At 36.4% G+C, this 22,435-nt stretch overlaps 1 protein-coding gene across 1 annotated transcript in view; it reads right to left on the bottom strand.

The window, feature by feature from the left end:
• Positions 1-22,435, bottom strand: part of LOC109101197 (GRIP1-associated protein 1-like) — a 49,771-nt gene that overhangs the window by 10,424 nt on the left and 16,912 nt on the right. Inside the window, exons 15-26 of the mRNA XM_042729359.1 lie at positions 20,839-20,931; positions 19,515-19,649; positions 19,307-19,402; positions 18,110-18,322; positions 17,832-17,945; positions 17,306-17,383; positions 16,338-16,433; positions 14,565-14,621; positions 13,506-13,605; positions 11,312-11,445; positions 8,829-8,945; positions 7,772-7,865 (exon numbers count right to left, since the gene is read on the bottom strand). Of these exons, the coding sequence (XP_042585293.1) occupies positions 7,772-7,865; positions 8,829-8,945; positions 11,312-11,445; positions 13,506-13,605; positions 14,565-14,621; positions 16,338-16,433; positions 17,306-17,383; positions 17,832-17,945; positions 18,110-18,322; positions 19,307-19,402; positions 19,515-19,649; positions 20,839-20,931 (1,327 nt within the window). The remainder of the gene's footprint in view (positions 1-7,771; positions 7,866-8,828; positions 8,946-11,311; positions 11,446-13,505; positions 13,606-14,564; positions 14,622-16,337; positions 16,434-17,305; positions 17,384-17,831; positions 17,946-18,109; positions 18,323-19,306; positions 19,403-19,514; positions 19,650-20,838; positions 20,932-22,435) is intronic.

The following is a 22,435-nucleotide window of genomic DNA, read 5'->3' as shown; positions in this document are numbered from 1 at the left end:
CCGCTCTTGACAGTCGCGGTAGCACAGTCTCGTGTTGTTTCCATCAGCGCAGCAATTTTGTTTCATCACTAATTGATGGATGCCTAAAATATAAAAGTAAGGAGAAGTCTAAAACAGGCGGGAGGCCCGGCCCGCGTCTGAACTATGAGGTGAAAATTGGCCCGAAGCCTGGCTCGAGGGGTGTAAAAAAGTCGGGGCCCGTCAGGCTCGGGCTGAAATGCAGGGCTCTAGTGTTTGTTGTTTAAGCACAGGGAGACTTTCAGAGTTGTGGAGACTTTTTTTTCCTTGAACGGCTGATTTTTTTTAGTCGCACCATTGAAAAATTAGGTCGCACTCTAGAGCCCTGTGCTATGCTGTGTGCTATGATTTCCATGATGCAGAAAACAAGGACGGGAATGCTGAAACCAGTCATAAAAACAATTTATTGTATAACGCAGAATGTCACACGGAATTTGCCAAATTTTGTTTGGATAAGTATGTTAATATTAAGCTGCAAAACACTATTTACTACACACACACTGAAGCATGCTGCTGCCTTAATATACGAGTACATGAACACATAAACACGAGCAGGGGGAAGTCGTGGCCTAACGGTTAGAGAGTTTGACTGCTAACCCTAAGGATGTGGGTTTGAGTCTCGGGCCGGCAATACCACGACTGAGGTGCCCTTGAGCAAGGCACTGAACCCCCAGCTGCTCCCCGGGCGCCGCAGCATAAATGGCTGCCCACAATATATATATATTTTTTTTTAAATAAGAGATGATAATATTTTGATAATTAAAATTTAACGCAACCATTAAAATGGCATCCAGAAAATTAATGGAAACAGAGTTTGATAAAAATAAACCTGAATTTGAGAAAAAAAAAAAAAAAAAAAAACATTTCATAGGGCCGTTTAAAGAGTTAGTTCACCCAAAAATGAAAAGTGTTTTACTCCTAGGTGTATATGTTTTTCTTCTTTCAGACGAATCCATTCAGAGTTATATTAAAAATGGTCCTGGCTATTCCAAGTTGTATCATTGCAGTCAGCTGGTGTTGCAGTTGAACAGTCCTCAAGTCATCAAATAAAGCGCACGCATCCATAATAAAACGTGCCTCACACGGCTCCGGGGGTGAATAAAGGCCTCCTGTAGCGAATCCATGTATTTTTGTAAGAATAATATCCATATTTCAAACGTAATAAATACTTTTCTCTCACTTCCGGTATCTGTCATATGCAGAACGCCATGGATTCGCTACAGGAGGCCTTTATTCACCCCCGGAGCCATGTGAACATACTAAACAAATTAAAATTATAACTTTAATATATCTGATGTGACCATAATGGAAATGAGAATGCATAAAGTTTGCAATTCCATGTCGTAGTACTGAACCTTTTTTTTTCTAAACTTGTCCTGTGTCCTTTTCCAACATCCACTACTTAGCATACCAGACAAATAGCCCATTAGAAACAATGCACTTCTTCATTAGAATTCTATTAACATCTGCAGTAGGGAAATCAGAGGCTTCATCTACGTCTCCTTTCACCACGGCGTAATTCCCTCCCAGTACGAACAACCTGCACTGAAGTTAATGCATCTGACTCTTTAGGGAACAAGACGAGCGAATCCTTCGATGGCTACATCAATGTTTGTGCTAATGACATTGCAAATGGAAAAACGCACACCTGTCTGTAACCACTAGTTCTTCTATATTTATCAGAGTCATTAACTCTAATTTGCTGGAGCGTAGGGGGCGAGTACTCTATGGAGACACTTTGATAAATCCACCAAGGAGATTTACAAAGAGGACTCCCTGCTCTAATGGCTGGAAAATGCCAGGCTGATGGCTTTCAAAGGTGTGGAATGGCGCCAGGCGCTCTCGCAGACGGACCAGCAGGGTATGTGAACCTAAGAAGCCAAGTCACGGAAGCAAACGAAGATGGTGGATATAAGGTACACTGAAGACACGCAGATGTTCCTGACTCACGACTCAGGGGATCCCTTATCACATGCTCGGCTGGACTACATCAGAACAGTGCTGAGGTCACAACTTGCAGAGAATGAAGTGGGACTTGACAGGGTTGTGTAACATTAAGAACCGAATGGAAAATTCCAATTTAGTTACTGTCTATGAAATTAATTTTAAATTAGGTAGCAATCAATTTTGAATGTAGGAAAGTAGAATTTAAATTACCTTAATTTCAAAAGAAAATAATGGTCAAATTGAACAGAATTGTTCAATAGAAAACCAATTTTAAATGTTGAAGCCATTTTGGAAAAAGCTTTAAAAGCTTTTATTCAATCAACTCACAATGCTATACAATTCAGAATACTGCTTGCACGATACGACTTTCTCACAATTTTTTTTTTTAACAAAATTAGATTTTAAAGGATTGTTCACCCAAAAATTTTAATTCTGTCATTAACTACTCGCCCTTATGTCGTTCCAAACCCGTAAGACCTTCTTTCATCTTCAGAAAACAAATTAAGATATTTGTGATGAAATCCGAGAGCTTTCTGACCCTCCAAAGACAGCAACACAACTACCACTCTTAAATTAAAAGTGGTAAGGACATCATTGTAACAGTCCATGTGGCATCAGTGGTTCAACCGTAATTATATGAAGCTACAAGAATACTTTTTGTGCGCTAAGAAATGAAAAATAACAGCTTTATTCAACAATTTCTTCTCTTCTGTGTCAGTTTGATGCGTGTTGATGACTATGCAGGGTCAGAAAGCTCTTGGAGTTCATCAAAAATATCTTAATTTGTGTTCCGACCAGGGTTTTGAACAAAATGAGGGCGAGTAATTACTGAAAGAATTTTTATTTTTGGTTGAACTTATTTCATTCAAATTCTAACTCACGAATTTGACGGAAGCCAATTCTTAAATTCTGAACTCTGCACAACTCTGGTACTTAATAGTGGATTTAGAGCGAAAATCTCCTACTGCATGTGAGAAGAAAAAGATAAGTGAACATAGTTACAGTGGAATATCACACCAACCAGAGCTTGGCCTTGAAGAATGTCCTCTTCAGGCTTTGAAGCACCAATGCAAGATAACAGCAAGCATACAATTACCATGTGAATCCCACAGAAACGCTGGCCACTTCTTAGCAAGCCTCATTGGGAATCTCCTCAGGCCGGTGCAGGAGTCAGCAGTCTTGAATCAGTCAAACTGGCAGATCCTGCACAGTGGCTGCAACCTCTCAGCCATCTCTCACTGGAGACACGGCATTTAACTGAAACCTCTGCCAGGGGGCGAACAGGCAATTTCATCTCGACAACAAGAATCCTTCCTGTTTGCAGCCATATGTTATTCCCAGTTACAGATGTGACCGCTTCTTTCGAGGGATCTGTGTGGATATCGATGATCTGTTCTTCACATTAGTTCCTGCAACCTCTGCAAGCAGAGTGGCCATCAGAACCCACTCCCGGTGGTGTAATTCGCTCTAAAGTGGACCAAATTTGCTTGTAGAGGGAAGAAAAATAATTCTGCTGTGACTCACATTCACTCCCATTATCTCAGTGGGTTTTGGAGCTATAGGGCACACGATAAGGATAGTTTCTTCCTTAAATGATGCAGCAGGAAGAAGCCAGAGTACACTGAGAGATTAGCTTACTTCATACTTCGGTAGAGGCCTAAAACAGGGTGCAAGTAGGCAGGCAGAGGTTTTCCAGACTGTAGTGGCGTCTCACCCCAGCTGACTTCTTCCAACAGCACTTAGGCGGAGCGAAAAGAAAAAAGAAAAAGACACGACACACACACAAAAATATTGACACACACACACAAAACTCGCTCTCCACATAAAACACACAAAAAGCACACACACACACTGAACAAACACACACCCGGAGCAGTGAGCAGCCATTTATGCTGCGGTGGCCGGGAAGCAGTTGGGGATTCGGTGCCTTGCTCAAGGGCACCTCAGTCGTGGTATTGCCAGCCCGAGACTCGAACCCACAACCTTAGGGTTAGAAGTCAAACTCTCTAACCACTATGCCACTACTTCCCTGTGCACACATGACTGTGGCATGTTGCTGAATGGCTGGTTAGTGAAGGCTGTGCAAATAAACCATCCTACAGCAACCATCTTACATCACACACGTGCTGAGTGCTACAGAAAAACATTTATATTGGCAATCGCGAATGCCATTTTCAGCATCTGTCCTAACAAACACGGGATGATCCTAGGGTTGCATTGCCAGGAGCATGTGCCCTGAAATACCCTGAATATGAGTTGTGGGACTGATTTGCGTAATGTCACAGGCCAAACATTTGGGAATACTGTTGTGTATTTTACAATCCACAGAATCTTCTATGCAATCCCCATTTTGATGGAAAAAATGTTGCGGAAAGATCTGGCAAGTGAAAGGTCAACAATACTCCCCAAGGGGGCATACATATCAGCCGCTTCCTGACTTGCCATTTCCTCAACAAACTGGCAACAACTGAAACGATTACTGACTGAAACATTCATATATATTTGCCCACTGCTGCTTAATGGTTGCAATTTTCACGATTTGTCTTGACGAATACAGAATTATCCTGGGGTTTGTGGAACTGTTGCAGTGTTGCAAGCCATCTGGGATAACTCCTGTGTAACTCTTACAATCCGCAGCACCCAATACTGCAGAAAGTTCTGGCAAGTGAAGTGTCAACAATACCCCCAAGGTGGCATGCATCTGGCTTATCTGAGGTGCTTCCTCTTTTGCCATTTCCTCAACACATTGGCGACAACGGAAAACCGCTATTGACTCAAAAGGCTATGTTGCACTGTTTCATTTGTTATATCACTGCCATGAATTTACAGTGAGCCGTACTGGTGTAGGGATAAAATAGAAGAAGGGTACACAGTCTACCCACTACATTATACAAGATGAGTGCTCAGTCTCACCTCTCCATTATTGAGTATTATCGTTGGGTTCACTGAGGCATGTCGGCATTCTGAATCATTTACATCCTGCTAATGTCAGCTCTCATCTAGTGCTGCTACCTTCTGCATCCTTTCTTCATTTTTCTATGGAGTCTCCACCTCCCCATTTTTACATCTCCCGGAGTCTATCCTCAATTATTGTAGGAAATGAAGGATCGTTTCCAAAGCCATTCAGAAAGACTATCCTGGTTAGATCTGAACCAGATGGAAATGGTTAAACAGGAGATTTGCTGCCACATTAAAAATCAAATTGGGCTGCGATATATAGTATTAATATGGAATATAGGCACATACATCATATTCTTTCAGAGTTTATATCAATTTTAATACTATAACATTGTTACCAAACAATCTTCTCAACCTTCACCTCTTTATGGATATCTGTAATGGGCAAAAAAAGTGTCTTTACATGAACACGCTTGTTTTGTAAGCTCTCCCGACACCCCAAAGGAGCAGAGATCTTAAACTTTTATAGCACAATATTTACAATTAGACGACACCAACCTTAACTGAATCTAGTCTGCCATTAAATGTTAAATCAGTCAGTCATGAAATTAAAACAGGAAAACACATGGGGGGGTGGGAGGGAAGACAGGAAGACACTACATTACCACCTACACTCTGTTTGTAGGGAAACGCAAGAGGAGCCTTGCTTTAAATGAGGCAAAATGTTCACAGGGAATCACAAAAGTAGCCTTGCTTTCAATGAGGCAAAAAAAGGATACATGATACAGATAAGCTGCAAGCAAATATGTATATTATGCATTGGCCCATTTACAAACAAGAGATAGAGCAGTAGCTTTATTAAAATTCTGCCTGTTTAGCTCAGAAATCTTCATGGCTATGATGTCACAACCTCAAGCTCATTAATACACAACCCACCTTAGTATTCAGCTACTTCGCTCAGGCTGCAGAAAAATGGTATGAACTACTCCGGTTATTCAATCAGATTTAATTTATATATACAAAGTCTTAAATGATGCAACAACAGACCATTTAATTGAAAAAGGTCATAGAGAAGGTAGAATTCGGTTATGTGACACTGCAGCACAAGAAATCCTGACAACCATCATAATGGACTGCTGATGGGTGGATGGTAACACTTAAGTAAATAAGTTCAATGTTCATTTATAAACTTTTTTTTTTTTTTGCAAATTCATTTTTGTTCATAATACGCTGGCTAATGGTAATTTATACAACTTGAAATGTTAAAATGTATTAGTATATATTAAAATAACATTAAGATGGATTAATGGATTAAAAGTTTTATTCACTGTTAGCTCATGATGCATTATGCAATATTAACAAATTGAAATGCAAATATCACAAATAAAAAACTTCATACAAGTCAAACTTTTACATAAATCTAAAGTTTCTGTTGGTGAACTAAGGATGGGCTTCCAGTTTAAGGCTCTATGGCAGTTGAAAACTACCAGTGCTATTTTATCAGGAGACTGAAATGTTTTTTTACAAGATCTTTGTGAGTTTGAGTGCAGAAATCCAGTGCTTTAGGCCAAAATTCTATGAGAGAATCCCTGCCAATATTTTATTGAGTTAGACTGTTTACATGCACACAAGCAAACCAAGCTGTCAAAAATGGCTCCGGATGGTTCCAAATTCTAAAAACAGGTCATGATGTGTCAGAACAGTTTTCAGTCCACTGGAAAAGTAACTTTTACTGGAATTTCACAAAGAAAGAGTGCTAGAGAGAGTTCATAGAAAGAGAGTTTATAGATAACTTTCTGTACAACATCTATGATAATAAAAACAAATTTAAGGCAGCATTTATTCAAAGTTAAACTACTGACCAGTCTGTCACTACAGAAAATTGCACAAACCATCATTTTCAAAAAGACACGTGGCACTCAATGTTATTGTTAACTAAAATAAAAAATACGAAAAATAATATTCGTTAACTGAAATAAAGCTGAAATAAAATATAAACATTACAAGAAAAATTTAAACTTAAATGAGAAATGCCTTTGCAACCAAATGAAACAAAATATGTTTATGTTGAAATTAGTGTCTGTAACAAACAAAGTTTTGCTCTGCCTCGATGGATCTTGTACTAAGTCCAGGTTTTTGTTGAGAAATGTACTCCAAGACTGTATTTATGAAAATATGCTTCCTCGTATCTTGCCATTACATTTAGCACTGTCTCATTCTACTGCCAGAACACAATTAACTATTGATTGATCATTAATACAAATTAACCCCAGTAATGATATCCTCACCAAATGATTTTATAAATCACCAAAGCAAAACTACTGCAACTAGACAGAAAGAGACTCAATCTGTTCTTGAGGTCAGTGTTTATGTTCACTTAAAGTACAGACAGATAGATAACAAGGGATTGTTCAATTCCAAACCATTAAAAAACAACATAAGAATAAAACACAGTAGTGTGCTCTTATATCTCCCTTACATTACAACAAGTTTAATATTATTTTCAGCTGCAAAGTGCTTTTTTTAAAGAATATCTAAGAACTGTACAGTGGCACCAAAATAGTAGCATTATAAATAGGACCAATAAAACATTTAGTTGTATTTTATGCAAGTATGAGTGCAGATATAAAAATAGAACAAAAAACATACTGTACAATAAAAGACGAAAATTGTTATCTCTGTATCAGTCTAAACAGCCCTTTATTTCTAACAAATAGTGTAGGGTCTTTATCCATGCTGACACAACAAAGTGACAACCACATGTTTGATACTCCTCAGAATAAAAGCACAATCAGTATCACCGATCACCTGACCTCATCTGTAAACCTACACATCAGGTGCTTTCAGAAAACAAGAGTGTCTGAGGCTGTGAACAATGACAAAGAGGGAGAGAGAGAAAGCCACTCACCTCTTCGGCTGTCCATGACGTACGTCTCAATAATGGCAGTCTTTTTACAGATGTCATCGGCCATTGAGGCACAGCTGACCTCCAAGTGCTTCACCTGAACACAGAGCACAAAGATAAGATCTGCAATAAACTGCCACACACACAAAGTGTGATAAACCTGATATGGAAGCACACAGAATACATTTTAAAATCTAATTTATTACTGTGATGCAAAGCTGAATTTTCAGCATCATCACTTCAGTCTTCAATGTCACATGATCCTTCAGAAATCATTCTTATATGTGGATTTGCTGCTCAAGAAACATTTCATATTTTGATCAAAGGTCAATATAGGGCTCCTTAATATTTTTTTTGTGGAAACCATAATATTTTAAGGATTTTTTGATTATTAGAAATTTCAAAAGAAAAGCATTCATTTTAAATTTTTCTAAAAGTTTAATTCATCCTTGATGAGTAAAAGTATTAATTTCTTTAAAAAAAATAAAATAAAAAATCTGACAATCCCCAAACTTCAATGGTAGTGTTTATGAGTGGAAAAAAATACATTATTAACTAAATAAATAGATTACATTAATAATTTTAATTAATTTAATTTTAATTTAAACACATCAAACAAATGTATAAATTACTTTATATTCAATCTTAAGTTTAAAAATACAAGTTTAAAATTTTAAACAACCTTCCTATATTACATTTTGTGAAATCCAGATGAGTTATGAAATAACATGCTAAATGTGACAGGTACTGACATGTTTGAGCTAACAGTATTACGTCTCTTTGAAGCAGGAAGGATGATCTAACTTGTCAAAGCCCTAACCACATATTTCCATTCCAATAGTTACTAACCAAGACCGATCGATTAAAATGTGAAAACATCAATACCTGCATGCATATTTCATGATCCAGAGACACAATTCAGCACTTAAAGCCCCCTATGGAGCACACAGCAGAACTGGCCGGGTGAAGGTTTGGTGCAGTACTGCAAACCTGCGCTGTTCCACAAGAGTTCAACATTTCCTAGTAACAAGAGACTGCAATACTGGTTAAAACGTCATACCTTCTCCTCCAGCATCCACTTCTCCTGCTGGACCTCGGCCAGTCTCTGGAAGAGCTCACTGACCTCATCGTCCGAAAGGTCTGCAGGACGCTGGGACTGAGGGCTGCTGGTGTTGGACTGTGGAAAGAGTAACAAAACTTCACTGAAAGTACTTAAAGATATGCCGAAAAGACCAGCTAATACCAACATGAATGTTTAAAAACAGCATTCACTGTACTGACAAAAACACTGTATTTCCTAAACTTGTTATATGTTCCACAGAAGCCAAAAAGTCATCAGGGCTGTTATTGGTAACTAAAGCTATTCAAAATAATTTTGGTTAATTGAAATTAAGTTGAAATGAAATAAAATACTAAGGGCCAGATTTAAACCCTCATTTGGCGTTAAAAAACTACTGTCAGGATTTACTAAAGACACGCAGTGGGAAATTAGCATTGAAAAGGCGTGGGGACAGTTATTTTTGCGACTCATCTTTTTAAATATGCATTTGTAGGAGTTTCCCTTTCTATCAGCAAATTTATGGTAGGAGAGTAGGGCTGCACAATTAATCAAATTTCTAATTGCGATTACAATTATGGATGCCACAATTACGTAATCGTTCAAACTACCAAATAATCAATCAAAGTTTTTTTCTTTCATTCTAAATTCATAAAATTATCATACTCCTACATCCAATTAAATTTAAATTAAATTAAATTTATGCATTTAGCAGACGCTTTTATCCAAAGCGACTTACAGTGCATTCAGGTTATCAATTTTTACCTATCATGTGTTCCCGGGGACTCGAACCCACAACCTTGCGCTTCGTAACGCAATGCTCTACCACTTGAGCTACAGGAGCACTACTGTTAAGGGTTATCTTAAGGGTTTTTCCATTGTTTTAATTTAAGTTTAAGTACAACACTATAATACAATTCATATTTTTTATCATTTAAAAAAAACGAAACCAATCTGATGTATAGTTGACATTTGAGACATTTTAGTTAGAGTGTTTTCAGCTTGTTTATTTTCATATAAAAATATGGCATGCAGTTGCATCAAACAATGGTATAAACATCATTCAATGTAAATTGTGATAATAGTAATTAATAAATCGCAATTACAATTTCAAGGGAATAATCGACCATTTTTTTTTTGTCATAATTGTGCAACCCTAGAGGAGAGTATTTAAACAAATCATGCAACGCAATTTACTTACTAAGATTTGCACTCATCAAATCACTGGTATTTGCGCCATTATTTAATGCTCAAAAAGGAGGAAATTTGCACTGCTCTTTGTAGATTGCGCTGGTCATTACGGAAATAAGATGTTGCGTCTGTGTTCTTTAATGTACACCTTGTCATTAATCACCTTCAGAATTTTCCCCTACCGTCAGCACTTTTATGGAATTGCGCTCTAAGACTAATTTACCCGTTTAGTAAATCTGGCCCAAGACTTAATGAAAATTACTAATGTGCCTTGACAACTAATTGAAACTAATTTAAGTTCAAGTACTAAAGCTAAACATAGTACTAAAGAACCAAAAGTCTGAACTAGTACTATTGTACTAACATTACTAAAAACTAAAACTTAACTATAAATTAAAGCTAAACAGAAAAAAACTAAACTAAAACTTGAAATAATTAAAACTAAAAACACAAAAAAATGAAGCTAATTCAAAATATTAATAAATACTATAATAGTATTTAAACAATACTAAAATAACACTGTCATGCAGGTTTAGAGCATGATAGTATTTTTTTTTTTTTTTTAATAATTTTATATGTTTTGTGAACTATCCCTTTGAGACTTCTGTAACTTTACACTGTGTCGTTCGACGTCACATGAAAGACACAGGAAGTCTCGTATGTGTGGTGCTCCTATTCTGTCCCTCAGTGTGTTTCAGGGCATTTCAAGGAGCTGGAGACGAACCAATCAAATGAAAGTCGACTCGTCCCACAGACTCTCACTGTCCCCTGTGTGTACTATTTTCGCCCCATGAGTCTCATTTTCCCTCCGGCTTAAAAAAAACAAACTTTCCTTGCTAAAGGTTGATGACAATTCTCCTTAAACATATCTCAAACATGCCTGATATGCATTATGTTTCAAATTGATGGCATAAAATGAGAGTCTGTGCTTTGATAAATGCATTTGAAAGTCAACTAGATGATTCATGACTGAAGCATTATTCATGTCTGTAGCACAAACGTTGAGGTACGGGTTGCATGATGAAGTTTAAAACTTCATAGCTTTAGCAAACATTAAGAATTACTCAAATGCACCTTAAAAGTTTCTGTTTTTCTTTACCAAATCACACTCATGTCCCTCAAGATCCAGCATGTCACGACAACCATTATTTTCTCCCCTGGTTCTTCACAGGAACAGTATATTTATGGAATTTACACTGTTCGGGAGTTTATTAATAGCTTCTAGAAGAAGGAAATGCTCCTGGGAGCCTGGAGAAAAAGAAGCGTTAACTGTGGCCCCCAGTGGGCGGCTCTACCTTATTGGTGCTGGGAGCCGAAGCCCCATCTTTCATGATCTCTCTGTAGCTGAAGGAGGAGATGCTACTGCTGTCACCCGTCTGCTGCATACGGCTCGGCGAATTGATCTCAGACAACACCAGCTCCTCCAGACCTGCAAATGCATACATGACGCAAAAAGAGGAATATTTTAAGAGCATAAATCACCAAGCGCTGTAGAAAATAGCAACTTAACTCAGTAGGTTTAAGCATACTAGCTTGCTGTCAGGACAAGCCTTTATGCTAAATGGAAATCCCTGCATCGATTTCTAACATCTGCTGGTAAGTATTAAACCATAAGAAATAAGTTATGCATCGAGAAGAATTAGTCACAAATGCACTAAACAGACATGTAAGGTTGACAAGTTTCTTTAAACTATATGTTAATTAGTTATTTTGTAGCACTTAATTTTAAGCACGTCTCATGTTTAGGGCAACTTGGATTGTGCTTATTTACTGCAGGAGTAAATTACTCAATCTACATCATGTTTCAGAAGCTTTTAAAGCATCAATGCATGTTGACATGAATGGCATTGTTTCATTTAATCTCTTGTTTGAAAATATAATCAATATATCATCCAGTCCTAGTAACTATACAACAGCAGTTTCCAGAAACAGGTAACCGATATTAGGATCAACAACTAGTTACTGTAAGGCAATTATTAGTAGGCAGCAATCAGTACACTGCAGTCTACAAAGAGTAAGTACATAGGTCAACAAACATGGAAACACTAATAAGTAATCTATACTAGCACTAGGCATGCTAACGTACAGGCTATTTAGCAGAACATCATCCATTAATACCTGCACTCACGGACAGAGAATCTACAAGGTAAACATTTCACAAAAGTTAAAAATCTCTTTGAGAAAGAGCATGTGGACTTTCAGACCCTTCTGAACATTTGACAAAGATAAAGCTCCCTACTTTAAAATGTCTGATTCTAAACTTTCTGTAGAGCAACCATTAAATATTTAGTATACATTAAATTATAAATGGCTCAAAAGAGGAGTGCCCTGGCACTGCCAATAATCTACAGAGAGCAAATGCACGTATGCATGGATCTGTGGCACATTTTTAGAGGGGCTCCATCAAATATTTAGAGCACCTGCATCTCCCTCCTTGTTGTGTGTGAGGTCCGTCCCCACAGGAGTTAAGGTTTTTAAGGAACAAATGAATGAATACACCTAAAAAGTTTCTATTAAGTCGAGACACTGTGTATTGATTTTGAGCCAGTATTCGACCACTGGACTTTTGAGTCACTTATGTGGTCCAAACACTAAAATTTGATTATAAACACCATAGGGCAAAGGTATTACGTCTTGTGTTCATGTCCTGTCAAAATCACTAGCTTCCAAGCAGAACAACCCTTAAATTTTTTTTATTTATTATTTTAATTCAAACTTCGTAAAAACGTTCTTAAATCTACTTTATAAAGACGTGCATCAAATCATGAATCATTGCGAATAGTACTATACAAATAAAACTGACCTGATGTCATATAAAAAGGGCAGCTAAATCAATGAAAAAAAAAAAAATTTAATTCATGCACTTTATAAAGATGATTTCTGTGACACTGGCGTGTATTGTGAAAATCACTGTGCAAATAAAATTCACTTGATATCATATAAACAGTCAAAGTCAACGAAAAATGTGTTCATAACCCATTTTACAATATTTCAAATCGGATTGTGAAAAGTGAGCTAAAAATCTCAATGATATGAAATAACACCACATTAATGTGAAAGAAAAACTACATTAATGTAATCTGCCTTCTTGGAAAAACTATTTATAGTCAATGAGCCGATGCAGGAAAGTGAACTGCTCAACATCCCACAGGAACCTGATGCAAGAACAAAGCAGATGGGCTCTTTGGAATTCAGTGGTAAGAACACGCTTTGGGTTTGTCTCATTTGTAGCGATTTGCAGTAGGGGCGGAGCCGTATTCATCTGCTGCCTTATTTATGTGCAGCGCCACATATTTACTTACCTGCATTAAATTTTTCATTCATGCCTCCCATGTGTCCCATCTGCCCATCGCAATTTAAATCACCTGAGAGGGTGGTTGACAGCTCTAAAAAGCCCTATTCCATAAACTAACAAAAGCTTTATATGATGATGGAGGGGTATGTCTCAAAATCTTAAGTGTAACATGTAGGGAAGGAGAAAGTGTTCACCTGTGCGGGTCTTAGTGTTGGTTAGGATTTCCTGCAGCCGCTCCTGGAGTTTATCAGCTCTTTTTCTCTCCAGATGGAGCTGCCTCTTCAAGTCTTTCAGCTGCAGACATAACATGACAGGCATTATTTTGACGTCTGATGGACATTTAGCAGACTAGACCAGTCTATACAGCAGCCCCAAATGTATTTGGACACTTAAGCCACACTTAAAGGGATAGTTCACCAAAAAATAAAAATTCTGTTCCAATCTTGTATGAATTTCTTTCTTCTGCTGAACACAAAAGATATTTCGAAGAATGTGTGTAACCAAACAGTTGATGGTCTGAACTGACCTCCACAGTATTTTGTCTATACTATGGAAGTCAATTAGGATTATTGGTTTACCCATATTCTTCAAAATATCTTCTTTTATGCTTGACAGAAGAAAGAAACCCATACAGGTTTGCAACTGAAACTGGAGGATGAGTAAATGAAGACAATTTTCATTTTTGCATGAACTACCCCTTTTAAAAATGCCTAGATATCACTGCATTACACAGTAAAATAGAAAACCAAAACATATATACAGTATACATAGAGAAAACAATTTCACATCAACTAAACATCCTGTCCATCCATTTTGCCGCAGTAGCACTACAAAATCCTTTTGTTTTTGTCAGGAGGAGAAAAAGAGGGGAAGATATATGAAATTTCATCCATTTTGTGGCCAAAATCGCTTTGAGTAAGAAGGAACTTCCTAGAGGGACTGCATTTGTAACCTAATAAACAGTGTGACTAATGAACAATGCCATAGAAAAACTATAACCAAAACTGTATTGAGCTAAAAGTACGGACAGCTTGTGGAGCTGGAAACACACACACAATCAATGAACTGTCAAAGGAGATTCTATTGATGATACAGTTACAGCGTTAATGAAAGCTGATCGACCCTCGTCAGTGGTCTGTAGGGTAGAGAGGTGTCCTGCCCATCGCCTGGGACTATTTTAATTCACTTTCTGGGAAACAGAGAGAGGGAAAGCCCTGACTCATCTCTTTCTCCTGGCTGGCTTGCCTACTTACCGCTGAACTACCCTTTTTCTCCAGGATTCTCTGTCCATCCACTGTATCTTTAATCTCCTGAAATACAAACACAAAGGTCATTAGAGTTCATATAATCCATCTTTATTTTTAAAACTACTGCCAAATTATTATTTTCAAATAACTTTTCAGTTTAGTTTGAAATGTTTCATTGAGTTACAGTTAAGTCTCTTTCATTTTTATATATTTTAGATAATAAAAAGAATGTCTGAAGAACCGTATAAAACAAAAAAGTGCATTTAATTTTATTTACATCGGAACTTCTATTGCAGAAATAAGGTTTTACAAATAATGTTTTCAATATTTCCTCTTTATGCTATTATTATAGTTAATATTTATCATTTAAAAACATTTAAATTAGGACTGTTTGTTTAAATAATGTGTGTGTGTACACTGTGTATATTTAAATGTATAAATACACACACATATACATGTACATATTTAAGAAGTATTTACATGTATGTATTAGGGCTGTCAAATGATTAATCATGATTAATCACATCCAAAATAAAAGTTTTGTTTACATAATATATGTATGTGTACAGGGTATATTTATTATGTATATATAAATACACACACACAAATTATATATTTAGAAAATATTTACATGTATATACATTTATATATTTATATATTTATATTCTTATATTTTATATTATATATAAATATATTTAATATATAAACATAACATATTCTTCTTAAATATATACATGCATGTGTGTGTATTTATATATACATAATAAATATACACAGTATACACACATATATTATGTAAACAAAACTTTTATTTTGGATGTGATTAATCGTGATTAATCATTTGACAGCCCTAGTATGTATATAAACACTAACTTTATTCTGGACACGATTAAGCGCGATTCATCGATTTCACAGACCTAATTTAATTTTGAATATACACTACCGCTAAAAAGTTTAGGTTCAGTAAGATTTTTTAAATGTTGTTGTATAGTCTTAAATGCTCAAGGTTGCATTTATTTGATAAAAATACATTAAAAACATGCGTATTGCAAAATGTTTTTACATTTCAAATGAACTATTTTCCATTTAAATATATTATAAATGTAATTTATTGCAGTGGTGCAAAGCTGAATTTTGCTTCATTACTCCAGTATTCAGGGTCACATGGTCCTTCAGAAAAGTTTTTAATATGCTGATTTAACACTCAAGACGCATTTCTTATTATTGAAAATAGATGCACTTCTTCTTAATTCTGTGGAAACTGTGATACACTTTTTCCAAGATTATTTGATGAATACAAAGCTCAAATGAACAGCATTTATTTGAAATAGAAATCTTTTGTAACATTATAAACAATCTTTTCTTACTGCCCCCAAATATTTGTGCAGTGTATGATGTAGGTTATGATGCTTTAAATCTTAGTATTAGTATCCAATAACAACCATGACACAAGTAACATCAGAACAAGGCAAGTCCAAAAAAACTATCCTAAAAATATTCAGATCAGACAAGGAAACACCAATTTTGCAGCTCCCCCCGGAGCTGCTGGCACCAGATGCTCACACAAAGAACAACCTCATCCTACTGTTGAGTCATGCATCATTCTTGAGTCACATTTGAAATTACTGGTGAGCTCCAGCGATCACACCCCCATAATATCCTCCATCTGAGTCATGCCTTATTTAGCATCTTAAAAACACATGGTTCTCATCTCACTTAAGTACAAACGCTCCAGCAAAGCCACTAGGAGACCACATAGAATACATTCTGTTCTCACACCTGTTTGAGTTTGCTGATTGTGTTGTTGAGTTCTTCTCTTTCTTTCTGCATCCCCGTCACTTGCTGTTTGACTGCCTCCACCTCTGCAGCTTTAGCCTGAGAAACGGCGGGAAGATACATTGATTCATTCATTCATTCAAATACACAGTGAATGAGTTCTGGACTCAGTGAATGAGCTGTATTTACTTCTTTAATACACAGATTTGTCAGACTTGAAAAGTAGGATATGATATTACTGTTTAATATATAAAGTGGAATCTTTTTTCCAACCATTCTGTTTTCTTAAACTAAAACTAAAATATATATTAAAAGTTTCAGCCTGAATAAAACAATTTCCGTTGGTTATGTCAGCACAAAAAAAAAAAGTTCCAAATTCTGTTCTCAAAATCTTCCATCAAACAACTTCCTCTGCTTCTGAAATAACTTTTCTTTTGTGCTGACATAACCAAGGCTGCACAGGCAAAAATAATATTAAACGGTAAAATCATATCCAACTTTTTATGATCTAGGTGGATAAAATCATGTCAGGCCAGAGATGGACTGGCCATGTGGCTCAGGTCAGCAGAATCATAAATGAAATGCAATCAAATGTACTCCATCTACTTCAGTGAAAACCAAAGTAATTATATGAGATTTAACCTTGGGTTTCCAGGACCTTATTGAGAAATTCTTAACTTTTAAGGAAACCTAAAGATGGTAAACATGTTTCATGCATTTCATATTGTCATTTACGCTCATTAAGTAAAATTCTATGTCAAGCAATCATCCATCAACTCAATGAGACGTGACAGAATTCTGATGGTTTTCTGAGACTTGAATATGTATGGAGACAACAAAAGTGTCATATAGATAAGATCTGCTAAATATAGCTTTACCGCTCATTACTTCATCCTCTATATCACACTACACTCATAAAAGCCCCCAAAAACAAAAAATGTTTTTATGAACGAACCCAAAAAAAAACCTACATCCAGATCGAGCGTGCTTGCTTTCTGTAGCGTCTGGATCTCTTCTGCATGGTCCAGTTTGCTATTTTCCATGGTCTCCTGCTCAAACCACAAACAAATCACACCAATATCAAATATAAATCACCCAGACATCCTAGAGTGACATTTTTAAGTATTTTTTTAGTGCAATATAAGCTAAAAATGCTCTTATTTTCCCATTTGAGAGTTTCAAAGTCTATAACTTTCAAGTTTGAAATTTGTATTTTACTTTTATATTTCAAACTTTAAACTTACAGACTATAAAACTGTCCAATGATGAAAAGAAGTTCATTTTTAGAGGATTTATATTAATGGCTCAATTTCTAACAATACATCCACTATAAATGCTCTTTACCATTTGGCATTGTGAATCCTGTAACACAGTAACAACAAAAACAACACTGACATCATGTGGTCAGAATGAAACTGATGTGGCCAGATGTAAACAACAAAATTTTCCATCTCTGACAATGCTTTGCAGCGAGAGATGGCTGTAAACACACAGCACCTCTGCTTCCTTGAGTCTGCGCTCAAACCAGCCCTTCGTCCCCTCCATAGACTGAACCTGAGCTTTCAACTCCTCCACATACGGCTGAAGACTCTCCAGCTCTTTGGTACGAGCCTGACAAAGAAGAAACACAATTGTGAGGAGAAATTTAGCAGATGGTTTTTCTCCAAAGTACACTTTGTACAGACACAATCCACCTGGAGAAAGCTGAGGCTAAGTGCTTTGTTGAAAGGCTCATGTCTCGTTCAACATGCCTACAACCCACAAAGGTTCCTTACTCTCTCATCTCGTAGCTGTGAGCGGATCTCCTCTTCCGTGCGGTTCTTCTCCTCATGGAGGCCGCGGAGCTCCTTCTCATAGCGGGCCCTGATGCTCAGCACTTCCTTCTCATGCTGCAAGCGCACATCGCTGAGCTCCTCTTTGTGCCGTGACTTCTCCTCCGCCATCTCAATGGCCAGCTCATCCAGCATGACCTTACGCTTATCCGCAGTCTGAAAGAACAGGTATTTAGACAGATCTCATTATCTCAGTTTATTACTTTATATTGCAAAGAACATTAGAGACAAGCTTGCCTTTAAGGCTGTTGTTTTGCCTAAAGCTATGTCTGCTAAGTTGAACCCCAAAAATTTTTTTAGCCAGTTTTATTATTTTATTTTATTCAATAATTAGTTAATTTTCCCCAAACAGACATTACTGTAAAAAAATAAATAAAATAAAAATAATTATAAAATATTTATATATCATGGTTCTATTTTTGTGCTGAATTTGATATGGATTTAAAAAGTGTGTTATATCAGAATAATCTACATTGAATACTCAGAATTTGTGCTCTGCTTTTAACCCATCCAAAGTGCACACACACAGCAGTGAACACACACACCGTGAACACACACTCGGAGCAGTGGGCAGGCATTTATGCTGCGGCGCCCAGGGAGCAGTTGGGGGTTCGGTGCCTTGCTCAAGGGCACCTCAGTCGTGGTATTGCCGGCCCGAGACTCGAACCCACAACCTTAGGGTTAGGAGTCAAACTCTCTAACCACTAGGCCACGACTTCCCCTACATTGCTACAGCATGTTTAATTCAAAGGGTCAGGAAGATGGTCGAAAATGATCACTTAAAACTGTAAAATCTGGTTTTGGTGCAAAAATCCTTGTCTAACATCACAGTAGACTCTAAAGGAAAAAATAAAAAAAACCTGTACAAAATAATTTCAAAGGTGAGTCTTCCGAAACTCGTGTGGGGCTAAATCCGATTGTGGCTTTTCCATTAATAAAGTCATTATGATGGTCAAAAGATCATAGCATTAACTGATGGAAGAACGAGCAGAGTGAACTGACTCACTAAAGAAGCTTAAATGAAGATAGAGATAGAGATTGAGTGCACCAAACGTCAAACTACTTTTACCTGCTGCAGTGGGAACTGAGTGAATTGTAAAAGGATCAGAAGGTAAAAAGAAGGATTGTGCGTGCCGTCACCTTTCTAGCCTCCTCTAACTCCTGCTGTAGCTTGTCCTTCTCCAGACCCAGTTCAGTGAGTTGCTCAAGAAGTCGACTGTTCGCTCGGTTTGACTCCTGATCAGCAAGCAGTCAAATTAGTTTTATTAAGGCTCCAAATACAAATGCTAACATACATGCGTTGAAATGCATTGAATTTGGTTTTTATAGTTAACAGGTGCCAAAATACCTGTAGCTGTGAGTTGAGATCATCTTTCTGCGCCAGGAAGCTCTCCTGCTCTGTGTGTCTCTGCTGAAGTTCTGCATTTAGTGCCAGATTTTGCTCTCTCAGCAAATTCAGTTCCTGAGTCTTTACTGTTTGGATCTGTAAAAAACACACACACAGTTTCAGATATATACCCCAGGACAACTGAATTAAGTTTTATTCAGTCTGAATTCAGTGTATAAGTGAGAAAATGGCAACAGAAGACAAAAGAATAATTATTAAGGAACAGAAAATACTAGAGAGCAGCTGAGAAATGCAATTTAAATACAATATAGATATAAATGTACCCATGAGTGCTTTCAAGCTAAATATAAACCTTCATGCATGATGCAATACACATATTAAATGTATTAATGTGTGAACATACATGCAAAAATAAATAAGGCTAAACAAAAAAACACAGACATAAATATTTTAATAATAGAATTTTTTTTTAAACTGCAGCCTTAGTGTTCTTGGACTTTGGTCTCATATTTTATACATGGTGTTAATTAAATTATTTATACGTATTTAAATATATTTAAATATTAATATTTAGGTATGCCTAACAAACGATAATGGGTTCGATTCCCAGGGAGTGCATGTACTTAATGTTATATATACCTTAAATGCATTGTAAGGCATTCTGAAATAAATAAATAAATAAATAAGCATAATTATTTTGGCTGGTGAGCAATAAACTAAAACAGTATTTAAATGTGCAGTTTTTAACTAATCTCACTGTGATTAGAAATTCATACAAAAGATTTTAAAACAATATAAGGTAACACTTTATTTCAAGGTGTCCTTACTACGTACTATTACAATAACAATAAATTATGCATAATTACTTCCAAGTAACCCTAAGCCAAACCCTAATCCTAACTAAGTACTTGTTGTTAATTAATATTACTCAGTCCTTAAATGTATAATTACACTTTAAAAACAACACCTTAAAATAAAGTGTAACCCAAAACAATACAACTTTATGAACCTCCATGAATTTGTTTTTAGATACTGACAATTTTTCAGAGAAGAAAGTAAAAGAAAATATGGCATCAAACAAACTGGTGTGAATTGGGAGTGATTTGTCCATTTCTTCAGTTTTTAGTAGTAATATAGCCAGTAGCAATAAAGTTGATAAAAGTGACATTAGTTTGCATCTATGAACAGTTAACAGGTACAAGGTACAAAGGTATGAACAGGTACAAAGAGCATGTGTGTTAGACCAGACACAGTCATTGAGTGAAGATAATGATGCAGGAACTGGGGTTGATGAAGGTCGTGATGCTGTATCCTGGTCAGGTACCTGTTCTAGGGCTGCTAGATTTGTCCTGAGAGCATCGTTCTCACTCAGCATGCCCTCCACCTGCTCCTGACTGACCGCGCTCTGACACGCTACCTGCAGCTCCGACCAAACACAAAACCAGCCCACAAGACCCAGACAGAAAGAAACGGAGAGAAAGAAAGACAAAAAAGCAGAAGGTAACACCAAATGAAGGAACAAAAGAATAAAGTACAATGAGAGGAAGAGGATATTAATCAAAAAGAAAAAAGAATGAATGAAATAAGAATAAAATATAAAAAAATATGAAAAGATTGAAAAATAAAAAAAATATGTAATAAAAATATGTAAATGAGACAAAAACAGCAAAGACATGAAAAATAATGAATGGAAACAAATAAGGGAATGAACCAAAAACATATTTTTTTATATATAAAAACATAATTGAATAAATCAATGAAAAGGGAAAATTATAAAAAAAAAAATTTTTTTAACAAAAATACAGAAGAAAACAAAATTGAAACAAAAATGCAAAAGAACAACAAAAACATGAAAAAAGAATGAAAGAAAATAAAAAAACAAACGAAAAAAGTAAGCAAAAAATCAAATTAATGAAAAAAATATATATAAATATAATAATAATAATATAAACATTTTGAAAAAATAAAATATAAAATATGAAAGAAAAAATACAGATGACCGAAACAAAAAAGCAAAAAGAATACATGGAAGGGAACATGTACAGAGAAAGAAGGAGATGTGATTGATGAATAAAGTCATGTCCAGTGGCAGCGTGGGGTTGTAGGGGAGGTGTTGGAGAAGATGAACACAAGAAGAATAAAGCCCGAGGGGGTGAATGAGAGCAAGAGATGATAAAGAAAGTACGCCCAAAACAAGTGAAAAGAAGAGAGAAGAAAACAGGCTGAGTTAGAAAATCCACATCAAACAGAAGAGACCCAGTCAAGGTGTTCTGAATGGAAAAACAGAACAGTGAGGTTCTTCATCCTTATCTGCATGCTGCTTAATTAAGATTTGTGACCTCACGAAGGAAGTGAAAGACATTTATGGTGGCAGGACCTGCAGTAGGGCCAACGGCAGTATAAGAGCGGCCCTTCCCTCAGGGGCCCCGGCAGAGCGTGTGTGCCCCTGAGCCACCTGCACTGAGCCCCACTAATCCTTAATTACTCAGCTGATCCTGAGCACCATCATCCATAAACACTCAATTAAACAGGCTGCTCTCTGGGTAATTATAAACTTCACAAACTTCTCCTTAAGCACAAAGAGTTTGCTATCAGCAGAAAGACTGGTGTGTCTTCTGGTTCATATCAAAGGGATAATTCAGCCACAAATTAATTTTCAGTCACTGTTTACTCACCCTTATGTTGCTCCAAATCTATTTGACTTAGTTTAACAAACTTCCTTAAAGCAAAAAGAAGACACTTTGAAGAATGTTTATAATATATATTTATGTATAAATTATAATAATTTTAAGTCTTCTAAATTCATAATCTTTTTAATTCATATTTGTTGACAATTTTGGCAAATGATGTAATGCTAACTCAATGGCATTCATGAATATTCAAATACAGTTCACTGGAGGTTTAAAGTAATTTGTCTTTAA

The sequence above is a fragment of the Cyprinus carpio genome, chromosome B8 (genome assembly GCF_018340385.1).
Source record: "Cyprinus carpio isolate SPL01 chromosome B8, ASM1834038v1, whole genome shotgun sequence".
Classification (NCBI taxonomy): domain Eukaryota; kingdom Metazoa; phylum Chordata; class Actinopteri; order Cypriniformes; family Cyprinidae; genus Cyprinus; species Cyprinus carpio.
The sequence above is the reverse complement of the archived record's forward strand: the minus strand, read 5'-3'. Positions and strand labels throughout refer to the sequence as shown.